Source organism: Phasianus colchicus, chromosome Z (assembly GCF_987193195.1).
Source record: "Phasianus colchicus chromosome Z, bPhaCol1.hap1.1, whole genome shotgun sequence".
Taxonomy (NCBI): Eukaryota; Metazoa; Chordata; class Aves; order Galliformes; family Phasianidae; genus Phasianus; species Phasianus colchicus.
In genome coordinates this window covers 14,690,863-14,708,348 of record NC_143476.1, presented here as the reverse complement: position 1 = coordinate 14,708,348, position 17,486 = coordinate 14,690,863, and the positions used below count along the sequence as shown (strand labels likewise).

At 50.1% G+C, this 17,486-nt stretch overlaps 1 protein-coding gene across 1 annotated transcript; it reads left to right on the top strand.

Moving 5' to 3' along the window:
- The first annotated feature begins 2,499 nt into the window (after window positions 1-2,499).
- On the top strand, window positions 2,500-6,498 carry LOC149912648 (rho GTPase-activating protein 32-like). Its single transcript, XM_090131865.1, has 11 exons — window positions 2,500-2,618; window positions 2,800-2,877; window positions 3,196-3,277; window positions 3,757-3,900; window positions 4,177-4,279; window positions 4,375-4,507; window positions 4,673-4,755; window positions 5,116-5,223; window positions 5,580-5,725; window positions 6,214-6,350; window positions 6,490-6,498. The coding sequence occupies exons 2-11, from the start codon at window positions 2,827-2,829 to the stop codon at window positions 6,496-6,498; spliced, it is 996 nt and encodes a 331-aa protein (XP_089987991.1). The 5' UTR covers window positions 2,500-2,618; window positions 2,800-2,826.
- The last annotated feature ends 10,988 nt before the right edge of the window (window positions 6,499-17,486 follow it).

The window sequence follows — 17,486 nt, the reverse complement described above, 5'->3', positions numbered from 1 at the left end:
AGGGATGTGCATGCTCGGGGTTTGGTTGTTGTGTGTGTGTTAAGTGACTGTGATACCACTGCTGGGTCAGTGTGAGTGTACGGAACAAGTGTGACAGCCTTTTTGATGGAGTCCTGTGAAAGGATTCCTATGGATTTGAGATCCAACTATCAGCCTGTGGGCATCATCCAGGAGTTGGGGTAGGGGATGAGGCAAGGGAAGGTGGTGTAAGAAGGTGATAAAGCAGTCTGGCAGTAGTTCTGTGTTTCTCCCATCTCCTGCTTTATTTCCTTCCAGGTGAAATAGATGGGTGCTGCAACATGCCCTTGAATGTAACAAAACCCACTCTAGTGTGGATTTGACATGGGCCCAGCACTGCAAGGTACGCTGCTGGGAGGAAGCGTCCATCTGGCTGAGGGCAGGAAGGCCCTCCAGAGGGATGCACTGAGGCCATTTGTGCGAGGCTCAACAAGAGCAAGCGCCAGGTCCTGCGCTTTGGTCATGACGACCCCGTGCCAGCTTCTCCAGGATTTGGCTGGGGTAGAATTCCAAGCAGCCCCTGATTCCAGAACGTTGGGCTGGGCTGTTGGAATCTTCTGCCCTTGTGACTGGTCTTGCCTCCCCACCCTGTGCGTCGTGGTGGAGCAGCCTGGTGGCCCTCAGTGATGTCATAAGGGCTAGAATGAGGGGAGGAGCAGTGCGTGCTGCGTCCCTTCATTGGAGCGCTGGAGCTCTGACTGAGCAGCTCGCTTGTTGCACTTGTGCACCGACTGCGTCCCTTTGTCTTCACACCGTCCTGTGCAGCACCTTGTAGGTAAGCTGAGACAGTGTGGGAGAGACGGGGGGACAGTGAGTGCTGAGAACTGCTGGCTGGCGGAGCTCATAGGCTCACATTATCTCCATCAGCAGAGGGGTGGCCATGAGGGACAGGGAGGTGATCGTCCCCCCCTGATCTGCTCTTGTGAGGCCCCAGCTGCACTACAGTGTCCAGAAAGACAGGGAGCTGTTGGAGAGGGTCCAGAGGCGAGCCACAGAGATGATCAGGGGACAGGAGCACCTCCCCTACAAAGACAGGCTGAGGGAGCTGGGCTTGTTCAGCCTGGAGAAATGACGGCTGTGGGGTGACCTCATGGCAGCCTTCAGTACCTAAAGGGAGCCTAAAAAGAGGAGGGGAATCAACTCTTTGAAAGGGTAGATAACAGCAGGACAAAGGGAAATGGTTTTAAGTTGAAAACTTAAGTTTTTAAGTTGAGGGAGGGCAGATTTTGGTTTTTCCCTCGTAGTCTTTGCTAAACCGTGGAAGCAAACTGACCTGCTCTTTCTCTCTCCTCTCTCCACCCTCTGCCTGCTTCCCTGCTGCAGCTTTTGCTCGTGGAAGATCAGAGCAAAGTGACAAGGAACGGCTGCGGATTCAAGGCATTTGTCTCCCTCGTTCTGATCTCTTGCCAGGTACCTGCCATGGTTTGTCCCCCCACATGCTTTAGCAGCCCGTGACGCCCCGTGTTTAGTAACACAGCCTCATCCAGCTTTGATGGGACGCTGGTCACGTGTGGGTTTTCTCCACGTGCTCTGCAGCTCAGCCCTCAGAAGGATGCTGTCTGTGGTGCTGTGACCAGCTGGTCTACAGGAAACCAATCCCTTAGGCAAAGAGTCCCAGCCCCAGCTTGTGCAGAGCTGCACAGCATCACCAGGGACACCAGCAGGCGTGCTTGGGCTGTGTGAGTGTGCCCGACAGCTGTAGGGAGCACAGCAGAGATGTGAACAGAGAAAATAAAAGTGTGTTTCTTTTCAGTTCCAGCTTGTCACACCTACGCTGATGGCTGTGGCGTGCAGCGAGATCAGCTGTGGGCCTGAGCTGGCATGGACAGAGGTAGAGTATGAAGCTCTGATTGGTCTTTGTTCCCTGACTGCAGCCAGCAGAGTGAGCCGCAGATGTGCTCTCCTGCTTTCCAAGAGAGCTCCTCTGTGGCAAGACAGCAGTGCAAGGGTGGCAAGTTTATAAAAGTACGAGAGCCATCTCGGCTGTTGTGTTTGTCCTCTACTGACTTTTCCCTTGAAATGGCTGCAGAAACAACAATCATTCTCTGCTCTGTTTGGCCTTGCTGTTGGTTGGACTGCTCAAGAGAGCTGCTTGGTGCTTGCAATGGCACTGTTTGCACCTTGTAACTGCAGCCGTAGCTTTGGTTTCCCTCTTCACGGTCTCCTAGCATCTGAAACAGTCAGCCTTCCTGCACAAAGAGCGCAGGAAAGGAGGGGGCAAAATGGACAAGGCCACCTGTCTGCGTCAGTGCCATTGCTGATTAGTCTGGGTGGGGAGAGAGGCAGCATTGCCTGGCGTGTGCCTGCTGCACACCAGGGAGAGAAACAGCCGTTATTAGACTTGCAGTTCCTTCTGCAGTGCCCACGATAAGGACCGAGTGCATTTCCTGCAGCTTTCTCTGCAGATGTGCTCCTCACCTTGAAGTCCTCCTTGTTGGTTCCCAGCTCCTCACCGTGGCCTGTGCTCTCTGTTTCAGACTGAGAACAAGGGGAAGCCCCTGCTGGACCATGAGGTGGCACCTGTGAATGTTCCAGCTATTGCTGCTGCCCATGCTATTAAGAGATACGTTGCCCAGGCAGCGGATGAACTCTCCTTTGAGGTAAGCAGTTCAAGGCGTTCCTTGTTGTTCAATTTTACAGTGGCAAATGCCTTCAGAGCTGCACTGGTGCAAGTGCTCTCATGCTCGGCCATGTTTGGCAGTGCAGAAGAATGCAGTCATTTGAGCTGTGCTTTCCTCCCAGCCGTGCTGAAGCTGGGATTGACGCTGCAATCTCTTGCAGGTGGGAGACATCGTGTGTGTCATCGACATGCCACCAAAGGAGCTGACCCCCTGGTGGAGAGGCAAGCTCGGCTTCCAGGTAGGCACAAGCTTCAGACTGGAGAGTGCAACTTCAGTAAAGGCAGGAATCTCAGCTTAGAGCTGCTCTGCCTGCACAGGATGCCTAAAGGACATAAACAGTTTCCCTGTGTCAGTATCAGAGGACCTTGCCTTTGGCTGCAAATGTTGAAAAATTATTACCTTTATGCTGTGAACTATGGCCATTTTCTGCTGGATAGTCTTATGGAACGTCAGGCAAGCACGTTCCGAGGGAAATGTTATGTGGCTTTTGGTTTAACAGTTCAGATCTGAGAAGTGCTGCATGCAATAGTTGGCCTCTCTTTTCTTCTTGTTACAGGTTGGATTTTTCCCAGGGGAGTGTGTGGAACTCATTAATAAGAACATTCCTGAGGCACTCATCAACTCAGTGCCAAAGCCAGGTATGGATGTTACATTTCATGGTGTGGGGAAGCAAAATGAAGTCTTTTTGGGGGTGTGTTCCATGTTTAGTACCTCCTTTATCCATGCCACATTGTCCTCTGTGTTGATGATTCTTCATGCACACCATGAGGCAGAGATTTGGCCCAATCCTCCTGTGTTTATGATTGGACTTGGGGAAACTATAGAATCTTCATAGAATGGCTTGGGATGGAAGGGACCTCAGGGATCATCATGCTCCAACCCTCCCGCCTCAGGGTGGTCTCCCAGCCCCCACATTTAATGTGAGACTAGATCAGGCTGCCCAGGGCCCCATCCAGCCTGGCCTTGGGCTCCTCCAGAGATGGGGAAAACCCCTTTTTGTATGTACTGGTTGGTAATGTTCTTCCCGTTCTGACGTGCTCTGTAGAATGTGCTGTGCTCGGCCTCGTCCAACGGAGCCAGACCTGAAATGACCTGGTTTCTTCCTTTTGTTGTGCAGTGCCCAAGAAACGCAGCAAGATCCTCACCTTCCTTCATTCCTTGGTGAAGGCCCGCCCAAAGAAACCGACCGAGCGGGAGGTGGAGAAGGAAAGGGTGTTTGGCGGTGACCTGGGAGAGCATCTTCTCCACTCCGGTCGTGATGGTAAGGAGCTGCCCATTCCTGAGATCTTCCTCTGCTGGGCATCTAAAGAAGATGAAAGGGAGCTCGTATCTAGCAGGGGGCAGGCTGATAGCCATGCAGACACGTGTAGTGGGAGTTGATGGCTGAAGGATAAAGTGAGGCGGATGCTCCTAAGAGACAAGCACATCTGTATTTGCTTCAGCCAAGCCTGGCTGGGCTTAGTGGATGGGATGTGAAGCACAGCCTGCAGCACGATTGAATCAGGAGCTCCACTGACGGCTGGCACGTGTTCTTCAGTCCCCCAGGTCCTCCAGAGCTGTGCTGAGTTCATTGAGCAGCACGGCGTGGTGCAGGGGATATACCGCCTGTCCGGCGTCGCGTCCAACATCCAGAGACTGCGGTAAGAGTGCTGCGACTGACACAGCCTGAGTGCATCTGGTGTGGCTTTGGGCTTGCCTTCCTCTCGCTCAACCGGGTTTGCGTCCCTCTCTCCAGGCAGGAATTTGAGTCGGAGCAGATTCCTGAGCTCACCGTCCGCGACATTCACAGCGTGAGCTCCCTCTGCAAGATGTACTTCAGGGAGCTCCCGAACCCTCTGCTCACCCACCAGCTGTACGGCAAGTTCTCGGTAAGCACAAGGCCACGTCTTTCATTTCCCTCTTCCTGGGCCTCTTGGCAGATGGCTGCAGCAGTGCCCCAGCTCGGAGGCCCTTTTGCTGTCAGCCCCACGAGGTTTACTCGCAGTGGTGTACTAGCCTGATTGGTGTCTCGCTCCCTTTCTGCACTACTCCAGGATGCTGTTGGTGCCGCTACAGAGGAGGAGCGGCTGCTCAGAATGCAGGACGTCATCCAGCAGCTGCCCGCTCCTCACTACAGGTCAGTGCTGCCCTCAGCCTGCTGAGCTCAGCCCTGCTGCATTGCAGAGGGCAACGATGCGGTTCCAGGCTCTGTCTCACGCCGGCAACACGATGCCTGTGTATGCTGAAGGGTTGAAGGCTCCATGGGCTTACTTTATGGGGTCAGTTCCTGGGCACGGGGGCACGCTTGGTGCAGCTGATGGCTGCGGCTGTGCTGTGCTGGGGCTTGGTGCTGCAGCGTGGCACTCAGTCAAGTTGGATCTACTTCATCTTCGGTGACAGTAGCAATCACAAGAAGTAGCATGAATGGAGGTTTGCTTTCTGAATTGCAGCACGGCATGCTCGTTGGTGCTGAACGTTTGCCTCTCTTGTTTTCCAGGACACTGGAGTACCTGATGAGACACTTGGCGTGTCTGGCTGGGAGCTCCACGATAACAAACATGCATGCCAAGAACCTAGCCATTGTGTGGGCTCCAAACCTCTTAAGGTAAACTTCTGGTTCTGTTTCAACACAACGCTTCATATGTTCTCCACTAAAAAAGAACAGTCCTCTTTTTCTCCATCAAATGTGCTCTTCTCCTGTAAAATCTGTGGCTGACAGAAGAGCAGGAGCCTGGGCTGTTCTCCAACCCCACAGGCACAATGTCTAGGTGACAATTTCTGCAGTCTTGTTGAGATGGGACTGACGTGTCCTTGATCATCCAGGGGAATTTCTGCAGTGGCATCACTGATTGCCCACTGCGGAAGTCTCCAGAGCCTCAGCTGACAGCTTTTGGCTGCAACAATTCAGACTCAGGGAAACGGTCTTGGAGAAATGACTTCTAAAATCTGCCTTTTCTACAGATCACAGCAGAACGAGTCTGCCTGCGCCAGCGGAAGAGCTGCCTGCATGGAGCTGCAGACGCAGTCGGATGTGGTGGAATTCATCATCAACCACACAGACGTCCTCTTCGGCTCCAAATCCAGAGCAGACATCGCAGATGCAGCAGGTGAGTGTCTTCCTCCATTAGCTTGATCTTGACCTGACACCTTGACCAAATGCAGGCCTTCTCTGGGACCTTTGAGATACTCTTTTACCATCAAGAGGACAGCAGACCTCTGGGCTTCCATTAGGGTATGGCATCCTGTTGCTGGATGCTGAGAATGTCCAAGCCCAAACTTCACAAGGAGGAAACCGTCATTATTATGGTTTGCACGCAGGAAAAGCTTGATGCAAGTGTGGCAGCGAAGCTTTCTCAGTTCCCTGCCCCCATTTCCTTGGGTTTTTCCTTGCCTGTTTTGATACAGTAAGCTGCTCTTAGTTATAACCGTGTCCTTTGCCATAAACAGACTTCTGCCCACATGGTTATTTTGGGCTTCTGTTCTTCCAGTGGCTCAGATAAGCAAGCCTGAGAAAAATACAGCACCTCCCCCAGAACTGTGGTGGCTGTGCTGCTGCTTTCTGATCCTCACTCTTACCTGTGGTTTTCCCTGACAGGGCACAATTCTCTCCCAGGGCCCAAGTCTGTGGGGGTCTCTTCTGCTGCCACAAAGCTGCTCAGCCTGGAGGAGGCACAGGCACAGAGGCGAGGCCACAGCAGCTCTCCCCCTGTGACAGAGAGCAGCCACAACATTGTAGTGGAAGAAAGCCCTGCAGCTGGGCAGGGAAAATTCCACACCGTCGTTGACTTTCCATCTGACAGGTAAAGAGGACTTTCTTTTCCAGCAGCTAGCATCATTGTCTGGGTGGGTGTTAGTGTTTTTTTTTTTCCAGTATTTCTAGTGCCAGAAGTTGCTGAAAGTAAGTTAGGCTAAGGTGGGGTTTTCTAGATTTCAGGGCCACGTGCCTGAAAACAAATCCAGTTCTCCTCTAAGCAGAGCAGTTGGTCAGACTTGCTGGCACAGGAAATTAAACATGGCAGTGAGATGAGGCCGATGAGGTGCTAATGTAAGAGTCAGAGATGCTTCTGAGCTTCCTTTATGGCTGCACGGTTCCTCAGAAAGCAGTTACGCCTGCCAGCTCCATCAAAGCCATCCCTCAGATGCTGTGCTGTACAGCTGTGGAGCCTTTGCTCACATGCTCTGCATCTTGCTTGACAGAGTTGAGGGGAATTTAGCCAGCAAGACTTCAGGGCTGAGCTGTAGAACGGAGCCATCCTCAACTGCTGGAAACAGAGCGAGTTTCTAAGTTGTGTTTCTGCAGAAACCAGGCAGTCCCAGGAACAAGCAACTGCTGCCAAGAGCTCAGTGCTGCTCTTCCCTCACCCTGCACCACGCACGACTCACAGCATTGGCTGTTTTCTCTCTCCAGACAAAATCCACCCAGCAAGAAGGAGGAATCGCCAGCTAGCAGTTGGTGTTGCTGCTTCAGCCTCAGAAAGCCATTTTCTGGGAGCAAACGCCAACTGCAGCGCAATGCCAGGCAGCCCTCAGAAACAGCAGTGGTAGTCCTGGCAGGTAAGGGTGCAAATGCAGTTTCCAAATCCCTGCTTTTCAGGAACATAGAATTCAAGCTTGCTCTGCACTTGTATCTCTTTCTGGCGTTCCAGCCCGTGCCTAAATCTTCATCCCTGATCAAGAACCACTGGCGTAATTCAGCTTGTGAAAGTTTGACACTAATTCCTGTGTATCCTTTCTAGGTGAATCGAGCCCTTGCCAAGCCATAAGATCCAGGGCAAGTAGCGAGGATGCTCTGTGTGCTTCCATCAGTGGAGAGCTCTTAGGAAGCACAAATTGCTGCAGTTCCAATAGCAGCCTTCCATCTAACAACATGAATGGAGAGAAGGAGCTCATCGAAGTCCATGCTCTCATTACACCTGGCTCTGCTGAAGTTGCTGACCTGAGCCTCCCAGACACCACAGTCACAAGTGTGGATTTTAACCAAGAGTCTCTGCAGTGCAGCCCATCTGAAGCACAGTGTGAGTGCCCTGACAGCAGCACCTCCATGCAGGAGCAGGTCAGCATCAGTGAGGAGGAGCAGAGCCTCTTGCAAGGGGACTTTCAATCAGGCCTCCAGTCCCAGGCACCGGATAGCAGCACTGAGAGCTCTGAGCCACTCTCTCCATGACAAGACAGGATGATTCCCATCTTCACCGTGGACCTCTCACACCCTCCTGTCCTTTATATAATAATAAAAGCACACTCGTGCTCAACCAACGCCTTGACTGCCTCCAGAGTCTTCATTCACACGGACTGGGATGAATGCAGCACACAGCAAGGCACCTCAGCTAGCCATGCTGTGGCCGTGGGGTGCGTGCAGCACAGCTCTAGGGTTGTTCCTGTTTTGTCTGGCTTTGGGATGTCTGCAGGGGGAGCTCTGCTACCATTTGGCATGGTAGCAAATAATCTCTCGCATCCTGGATGCTGCTCATGATACTCCCAAGCTTCCTGGCTGTGGCTTTGTGATGCTTTTCAGGGCTTTCTGATGCATTTTGATGCCTTGGATGTTGCTTAACACCTCCCTCCTCCCATCATGTCCTTTCCTGGCTCCCATCTACGAACTGGCCCTGCAGATCATCTCCAGACCTGTCATTAGCACACTGCGGCAGGAGAAGCTCCCCCTGGCCAACGTCAGGCAGTACTGCTTGGTCTGCAGCTCAGTGGCCATTTCCCTTTTAGGCGGCTCCTGCAGAAGAATCAAGCAGCAGAACCTTTTGCTCACCCTGCAGCACAAAGATGCTACGCAAGCAGAAACAACCTGGGAATCTCTGGGTCTGCAAGACTTCACAGACACTCACTGACTGTTTGGTGGCTCCCTCACATCCTTGATTTCCTTCTCCCCTTCTCCTCGTCGGATCCCACTGCTGAGCCATGATCAAGCTGCCCAGTGTGGCAGAGCATCGTGCAGAGCTGTGCTGGCACCTCCTCCCCTTCCTCTCCTGCAACCTCACCCGCTTCTCTGACAGACATGCTGATCCCACGCGTGCCATCGGGATGCTCTGGCACAGGATGTGCCCCTAACCCAAAGCTCCTTCCCACCCTCCCAACAAAAAGCAAACAGGTCTCCTGCCTCCTCTGCTTGATTTCATGTGGCAGGGATGGAGAGCTCTTCAGCTCTGAGCAAGTTTTTTTCTGAGAAAGTGACCATCTCTTTTCCATCCCTTTGCCCCTACAAACAGTTGTCCAGAGGATCTCGTCCAAGAATTCCTGGAACAGCCTGCAGCTGGCTCTCCTGAAGTTCAGGCTCCTGCCTTTGCTTCCTGCCAGGCCCGCATTCCTTGAGATCACCAACTCAAGGAGGGCATGGTCACTGCAGCCCTGACCGCCTCCTGTTGTAACCCCTGGTGTGCACCATGTCCAGCAATGCTTCCCTTCTGCTTGCTGTGCCCAATGCCTGCACCACAGAGTGATTCTCACTGCACTCCAGGAGTCTGTCAGATTGCTTGCAGCCAGCCATGCTGATTTCCCAGACTGACTGGAATCCCCCATCAGGATGAGAGTCAGTGAGTGCGATGCTTCTGCTGGCTGCAGTAAGCAGCTCCCACCAACAGGCTCTCTTTCCAGGCGGCTGTAGCAGACCCTCACCTCCAGAAGCCCTGCACTGCTGCACTTCCTACTTTTACCCACAAGTTCACAACCTGCTCATGGCTCTTCTGAGTTCTTTGCACTCAACTTCTCATCATAGAGGGCAAATCCCTTGCCTTCCAGAATTCCATAGTATCAATTGTGTCTGCTAATGTCAGGATTTTTTTTCTTTCTTTTCTTTTTCCATTTTCTAGGTAGGAAAATGAATTTCTGAGCCAGGAGAAGCAGAAGTGAAACAGTCTTCCTGGCACTGCTCAGGTTGCAGGAGTTGCCAAGTGCTCCTCAGGTAATGTGTGCTGAAGAGCTGACCTTGGTGGCAGGGGCTGTGGCTGCATTTTGTGCCTGTCATGCGGGAATACAAGAAAGCCTATTCAGAGCAGGAGCTGCAGAGCGAGATAAACATCACGAGAAGGTAAGGCTGAGAAGCAAGGACACCTCCAGAAAGAAGAGAAAAACTGAGTCAAGTGAGCTGCGTGACGGCCGTGTGATGCTGACCATGATTGGAGGAAGAGCGCATGGCTGGGAATGACTGATGGCTCTGGTTGGATGGGTGCCTGTGTGCACAGAGTTAAGGAGTGTTTGTGGGATGTTTTGCTGGCATCTAACGGCTGTAAGGGGAAGTCAAGAGAGAAAACTTGTGAATGCATAGAAGGGATGTTAAAATCTGGAACAGACTGTTTGGATCATTCACAGCTGAGTCCAGATTGCCACACTGCCAGAACCTGGGGCCTAGGATTTTCCTTTAAGAGTGCCAACTGCTTATTTTCAATGATAAAAAGTAACATTGATAGAAGCTTCCCTCCTTGCATTAGAATAAGGCATTGATATTTGATGTTTCTGTCTTTCCATTCCTTTAGAAGCCTGGGTGTTGATGCAGCTGCATGCATCTGCTGCCCTCCCCTTCTGTTTTGTGTAAAAGAACAGTAAAATATGCAATCAGTGTGAGATCTTTCTGAAGTATTTTACTTTATTTGCCCGTAGGCTGCAATGGCTGGGAAATGGCAGTGTCACCCAGGAGCCCACACGGCGACCTGATGTCTCATTGTTGGGGTCTATTGGAAACCACCACGATGACAAAAGAACGCCTGGGATTCCTCCGGCCCAAATGCCAAACCTTGCACTTGGCTGTGCTGAACCTCATGAGGTTCACCCAGGCCCACCTCTCAAGTCTGCTGAGCTCAAACAGATGTCATTTTTCTCGTGTCCTTCCATTCCAAGTCCATCCGTTCCCCAAAGCAAAAGAATTCTGACCAAGGCTGCAGTTGCAGCTGACTTCCCAAGGCTGCAAGACGTGGTGGTGACACAGCCTTGTGCTTCTGCATTGGTGCTCATCCCACGTTTCCTTTCTCTGTCTCGCAGGTCAGCTCCTGCTGGAAGCAGATGGTATCCCAGTGTGAATGAAGGTCAGTGCAGGAGCAGCTGCTGATGGGAGGAAGGAAGTCCATGCTGAAGAGCTCTGAAGCATCTGCAGGTATGGTTCTGGAGGAGGCAGCAGTGATGCCGGAGGGCTCCCCAGCAGGAAGCTGTCTCATCCAAATGCTTGCTGAGTGGTTGGAAGGGAGCTTTCTGCATGACAGCAGCACCAGTTGCTTGCTTCAAACGCTGCAAAGACAAGGATTAGCACGAGTTCCAGTATCTACAGTATCATCACGAATCACAATAGGATTACAATGTGTCCTCATACAAACGCAGCCATTTCTCTCTGAGTCCAAAGGCTGTCCGGAAAGCATCTGTGAGGTCTCTCACACCAAACCACTGCTGTCCGTGTGGGATCTGACTCATTAGGGTATAGGGGTTAGGAACCACAGGCTGTCTTTTGAGAACGGGTTCAGTCATTTCCTTACATCTTGCACCAGCCGATACGTGCCGTCTGCCTTCCGTGCCGACAGGATTGGGGTGTTATAAGGCCACAGACAAGGTTCCAGAAGACCATCCTTAACCAGTGTCTGTGTTACAGCTTTTAGACCCACTCTCCCTTCTAAGGCTATGGGATATTGTTGCTGTTTCACAGCTCCACTCCCTCCTTGGGCAGTTCTTTGTAAGGGAAAATTGTGAGTCCACCCCGATTTCCTTCCCCTGCCCACAGCTTTGGATTCATTTCTTCTCATCACCAGCTGTTAACACATTCATTGACACCTGATATCTGTTTCACAGACTTGCAGCTGTAATCCTCATTTAACTGTTAAATCTCTCCCCGATAAATCGGTCACTGCTTCAGGCACAGAGAACAATTGCCCTGCAACTATTTTATCTTTCCATTTTAGTTCTGTGGTCTCCAAGAGTGGAGCTGTCATTTCTGATCCCTCAGCCCCAGTTACGCACAACAGCCACATCCAGATACACGTCTGGTACCTCTGAACTAGCTAATGCTGTAGGATGGAATGTTGTTTCTGCACTGGCTATCAAATGTGGGATTGCTCTGAAGCAGTACAGCACAATGTGTTTAGTAATTTGCCCTTAGAAACAGTTTGAAAAAGTAGAAAGACTTTATTAGTATTATTAAAAAGAAGTTATTTCATAACATATTTTAGAAATACAGTTGTTCAATCATGTGATCAATTCTCACTTACAGAACTGTAATAGTTACAAATTGCATGGGTTTAGTATTAAGGACCAGAAAGCATGTTGTAAGGCCATTCTGTTTGGATAGGAGAAGCTCAGCAAAAGAAAAACAGACTCCAAAGAAGCCAGGGCCTCCACACAAGGCCGAATTGACTCACTCTGTGGGCAGGTTGGGATGCAACAGGCAGGCATCAAGAGACTCCCTTCTGTCCTCCTTCAATAATTTTCTCTCTTCAGGGATGAGCAGGTGTCCAGAAAGAGTGGCCAAGTGTTGACAAGCAGCTGTCAGACGTTCAATAATTAGCAGTATACCTGCTGAGCTAGCAACAATTGGTGTTTAGCCACTCACACACACACACAGAATGGCCCGGGTTGGAAGGGACCTCAAGGATCAGGAATCTCCATCCCCCTCCACATACAGGGCCACCAACCTCTGTACCACTGCACATATGCACATTGCTGGATAGAAACAGCAGTGTGGGAAAAAACAGTATGGTGTGGATGCAAAGGGTGAATCAGAATGGCTTAACAGCTGTCACACAAGGAAAAGCAATCTTTTCCCTGCTGTGCCATGCTCATGGCAAAACCAATGCAGATGCCAGCAGCTGATGCCCACAAGGACAGCCAGCCTGGACTTATTTTCAACACATGTCTTTGTCCTGATGTCCCTCTAGAAGCTGGGACATTTCACCATCTCAGCAGAAGAGGGCAGAAGGGGTCCAAGTTGCAGGCACACTGTCCTCTTTTTCTGGCACACAAAGAGAAAATGAAAACCAGATGTGTTTCCCCGCCCATGGCAAACACAAGCCTTTCCATCCTTACAGTCCTTCCTGACATCAGCAGCAACTGAAATAAAATCCCACTCAACCCTGCCATGTCTGGTAGAGGTTGCAGCTCTTTCTATTGCATACCTCTAGCTTTCAAGTCAACAGAACCAGTGTCAGTCAAGGAAAAGCAATCTTTTACCTGCTGTGACATGCTCATGGCAACACCAATGCAGATGCCAGCAGCTGATGCCCACAAGGACAGCCAGCCTGGACTTATTTTCATTACATATCTTTGTCCTGATGTCCTTCTAGAAGCTGGAACTTTTCTCCATCTCAGCAGAAGAGGGCAGGAGTTGTCCAAGGTTAGGGCACACGCTCCCCTGTTTATCTGGCACTCAAAGAGAAAGAGAAAATGAAAAGCAGATGTGTTTCCCTGCCCATGGCAAACACCAGCCTTTCCAATCCTTACAGTCCTTCCTTTCATCAGCACTAATTGAAACAACATCCCACTCACCTTTGCCATGTCTGGCAGAGGTTGCAGCTCTTTCTATTGCATCCGTATAGCTTTCAAGTCAACAGAACCAGTGTCAGTCAAGGAAAAGCAAACTTTTACCTGCTATGCCATGCTCATTGCAGCAGCACCAATGCAGATGCCAGCAGCTGATGCCCACAAGGACAGCCAGCCTGGACTTATTTTCATTACATACCTTTGTCCTGATGTCCTTCTAGAAGCTGGAACATTTCTCCATCTCAGCAGAAGAGGGCTGGAGAGTTCCAAGGTGAGGGCACACTCTCCCCTGTTTATCTGGCACTCAAAGAGAAAGAGAAAATGAAAACCAGATGTGTTTCCCTGCCCATGGCAAACACCAGCCTTTCCATCCTTACAGTCCTTTCTGACATCAGCACTAATTGAAACAACATCCCACTCACCTTTGCCATGTCTGGCAGAGGTTGCATCTCTTTCTGTTACATCCCTCTAGCTGTCAAGTCAAGAGCTCCTGTGTCAGTCAAGGAAAAGCAATCTTTTACCTGCTTTGCCATGCTCATGGCAGCAGCAATGCAGATGCCAGCAGCGGATGCCCACAAGGACAGCCAGCCTGGACTTATTTTCATTACATATCTTTGTCCTGATGTCCTTCTAGAAGCTGGAACATTTCTCCATCTCAGCAGAAGAGGGCAGCAGGTGTGCAAGGTTAGGGCACACGCTCCCCTGTTTATCTGGCACTCAAAGAGAAAGAGAAAATGAAAACCAGATGTGTTTCCCTGCCCATGGCAAACACCAGCCTTTCCATCCTTACAGTCCTTTCTGACATCAGCACTAATTGAAACAACATCCCACTCACCTTTGCCATGTCTGGCAGAGGTTGCATCTCTTTCTGTTACATCCCTCTAGCTGTCAAGTCAAGAGCTCCTGTGTCAGTCAAGGAAAAGCAATCTTTTACCTGCTTTGCCATGCTCATGGCAGCAGCAATGCAGATGCCAGCAGCGGATGCCCACAAGGACAGCCAGCCTGGACTTATTTTCATTACATATCTTTGTCCTGATGTCCTTCTAGAAGCTGGAACATTTCTCCATCTCAGCAGAAGAGGGCAGCAGGTGTGCAAGGTTAGGGCACACGCTCCCCTGTTTATCTGGCACTCAAAGAGAAAGAGAAAATGAAAACCAGATGTGTTTCCCTGCCCATGGCAAACACCAGCCTTTCCATCCTTACAGTCCTTCCTGACATCAGCACTAATTGAAACAACATCCCACTCACCTTTGCCATGTCTGGCAGAGGTTGCAGCTCTTTCTATTGCATCCCTCTAGCTGTCAATTCAAGAGCTCCTGTGTCTTTTACCTGCTTTGCCATGCTCATGGCAACACCAATGCAGATGTCAGCAGCTGATGCCCACAAGGACAGCCAGCCTGGACTTATTTTCATTACATATCCTTGTCCTGATGTCCTTCTAGAAGCTGGAACATTTCTCCATCTCAGCAGAAGAGGGCAGGAGGGGTCCAAGGTGAGGGCACACTCTCCCCTGTTTATCTGGCACAAAAAGAGAAAGAGAAAAGGAAAACCAGATGTGTTTCCCTGCCCATGGCAAACACCAGCCTTTCCATCCTTACAGTCCTTCCTGACATCAGCACTAATTGAAACAACATCCCACTCACCTTTGCCATGTCTGGCAGAGGTTGCAGCTCTTTCTATTGCATCCCTCTAGCTTTCAAGTCAAGAGCTCCTGTGTCACACAAGGAAAAGCAATCTTTTACCTGCTTTGCCATGCTCATGGCAGCAGCAATGCAGATGCCAGCAGCTGATGACCACAAGGACAGCCAGCCTGGACTTATTTTCATTACATATCTTTCTCCTGATGTCCTTCTAGAAGCTGGAACATTTCTCCATCTCAGCAGAAGAGGGCAGGAGGGGTCCAAGGTGAGGGCACACTCTCCCCTGTTTATCTGGCACTCAAAGAGAAAGAGAAAAGGAAAACCAGATGTGTTTCCCTGCCCATGGCAAACACCAGCCTTTCCATCCTTACAGTCCTTCCTGACATCAGCAGCAATGGAAACAACATCCCACTCACCTTTGCCATGTCTGGCAGAGGTTGCAGCTCTTTCTATTGCATCCCTCTAGCTTTCAAGTCAAGAGCTCCTGTGTCACACAAGGAAAAGCAATCTTTTACCTGCTTTGCCATGCTCATGGCAGAAGCAATGCAGTTGCCAGCAGCTGATGCCCACAAGGACAGCCAGCCTGGACTTATTTTCATTACATATCTTTGTCCTGATGTCCTTCTAGAAGCTGAAACCTTTCTCCCTCTGAGCAGCAGAGGGCAGGAGAGTTCCAAGTTGCAGGCACACTCTCCTCTTTTTCTGACACACAAAGAGAAAATGAAAACCAGATGTGTTTCCCTGCCCATGGCAAACACCAGACTTTCCATCCTTTCAGTCCTCCTGACATCAGCAGCAACAGAAACAACATCCCACTCACCTTTGCCATGTCTGGCAGAGGTTGCAGCTCTTTCTATTGCATCCCTCTAGCTTTCAAGACAAGAGCTCCTGTGTCACACAAGGAAAAGCAATCTTTTACCTGCTGTGCCATGCTCATGGCAGCAGCAATGCAGATGCCAGCAGCTGATGCCCACAAGGACAGCCAGCCTGGACTTATTTTCATTACATATCTTTGTCCTGATGTCCGTCTAGAAGCTTGGATATTTCTCCATCTCAGCAGCAGAGGGCAGGAGAGTTCCAAGTTGCAGGCACACTCTCCCCTGTTTATCTGGCACTCAAAGAGAAAGAGAAAATGAAAACCAGATGTGTTTCCCAGCCCATGGCAAACACCAGCCTTTCCATCCTTACAGTCCTCCTGACATCAGCAGCAACTGAAACAAAATCCCACTCACCTTTGCCATGTTTGGCAGAGGTTGCAGCTCTTTCTATTGCATCCCTCTAGCTTTCAAGTCAAGAGCTCCTGTGTCACACAAGGAAAAGCAATCTTTTACCTGCACTGCCATGCTCATGGCAGAAGCAATGCAGTTTCCAGCAGCTGATGCCCACAAGGACAGCCAGCCTGGACTTATTTTCATTACATATCTTTCTCCTGATGTCCTTCTAGAAGCTGGAACATTTCTCCATCTCAGCAGAAGAGGGCAGGAGGGGTCCAAGGTGAGGGCACACTCTCCCCTGTTTATCTGGCACAAAAAGAGAAAGAGAAAAGGAAAACCAGATGTGTTTCCCTGCCCATGGCAAACACCAGCCTTTCCATCCTTACAGTCCTTCCTGACATCAGCAGCAACAGAAACAACATCCCACTCACCTTTGCCATGTCTGGCAGAGGTTGCAGCTCTTTCTATTGCATCCCTCTAGCTTTCAAGTCAAGAGCTCCTGTGTCACACAAGGAAAAGCAATCTTTTACCTGCTGTGCCATGCTCATGGCAGCAGCAATGCAGATGCCAGCAGCTGATGCCCACAAGGACAGCCAGCCTGGACTTATTTTCATTACTTATCTTTGTCCTGATATCCTTCTACAAGCTGGAACATTTCTCCATCTCAGCAGCAGAGGGCAGGAGAGTTCCAAGTTGCAGGCACACTCTCCTCTTTTTCTGCCACACAAAGAGAAAATGAAAACCAGATGTGTTTCCCTGCCCATGGCAAACACCAGCCTTTCCATCCTTACAGTCCTCCTGACATCAGCAGCAACTGAAACAACATCCCACTCACCTTTGCCATGTCTGGCAGAGGTTGCAGCTCTTTCTATTGCATCCCTCTAGCTTTCAAGTCAAGAGCTCCTGTGTCACACAAGGAAAAGCAATCTTTTACCTGCTTTGCCATGCTCATGGCAGCAGCAATGCAGATGCCAGCAGCTGATGCCCACAAGGACAGCCAGCCTGGACTTATTTTCATTACATATCTTTGTCCTGAAGTCCTTCTAGAAGGTGGAACACTTCTCCATCTCAGCTGCAATCGTCGAAAAAGGTCCAAGTTTAGGGCACACTCTTCTCATGGCCTCTTGCACTCAAAGACACAGGGAACATGAGAACCATATTTGTTTCTTTGCCCATGGCAGACACTAGCCTTTCCATCCTGCCAGTCCTTCCTACAATCACCTGGAATTGAAACAACATCCCCCACATCTCTTTTTTGAACTTATTCATGCATGAATTAAAATGATGAGAATTTTACTGTAAATCTTATTTCTGCATGTAAACGATCAGATAACCGGAGCTTTTTTCTCTAAAACAATCCAGGAAATTTGCATTGCTTATCTATGTACGCAAAATGTTTTTCCATTCATCTGAAATACATCTGGCAAAATAAGATACAAAAAGTTTTTTCCAGACATTTTTGGACATAGATTTCTTCTGGTCAAGTGGGAAAGAATCCCTACGCTGCAATCATGAAATTCTTTTATCAGTTTCTCTGATTTAGCCAGTGTTACTAA

Excerpts from the sequence above, each read along its gene's own strand:
- LOC149912648 (XM_090131865.1), top strand. The coding sequence starts at position 2,827 with ATGCCACCAAAGGAGCTGACCCCCTGGTGGAGAGGCAAGCTCGGCTTC. Across the intron at positions 4,508-4,672 it reads AGCTGTACGGCAAGTTCTCG|GATGCTGTTGGTGCCGCTAC; the intron begins GTAAGCACAAGG and ends GCACTACTCCAG. Across the intron at positions 5,224-5,579 it reads TGGGCTCCAAACCTCTTAAG|ATCACAGCAGAACGAGTCTG; the intron begins GTAAACTTCTGG and ends CCTTTTCTACAG.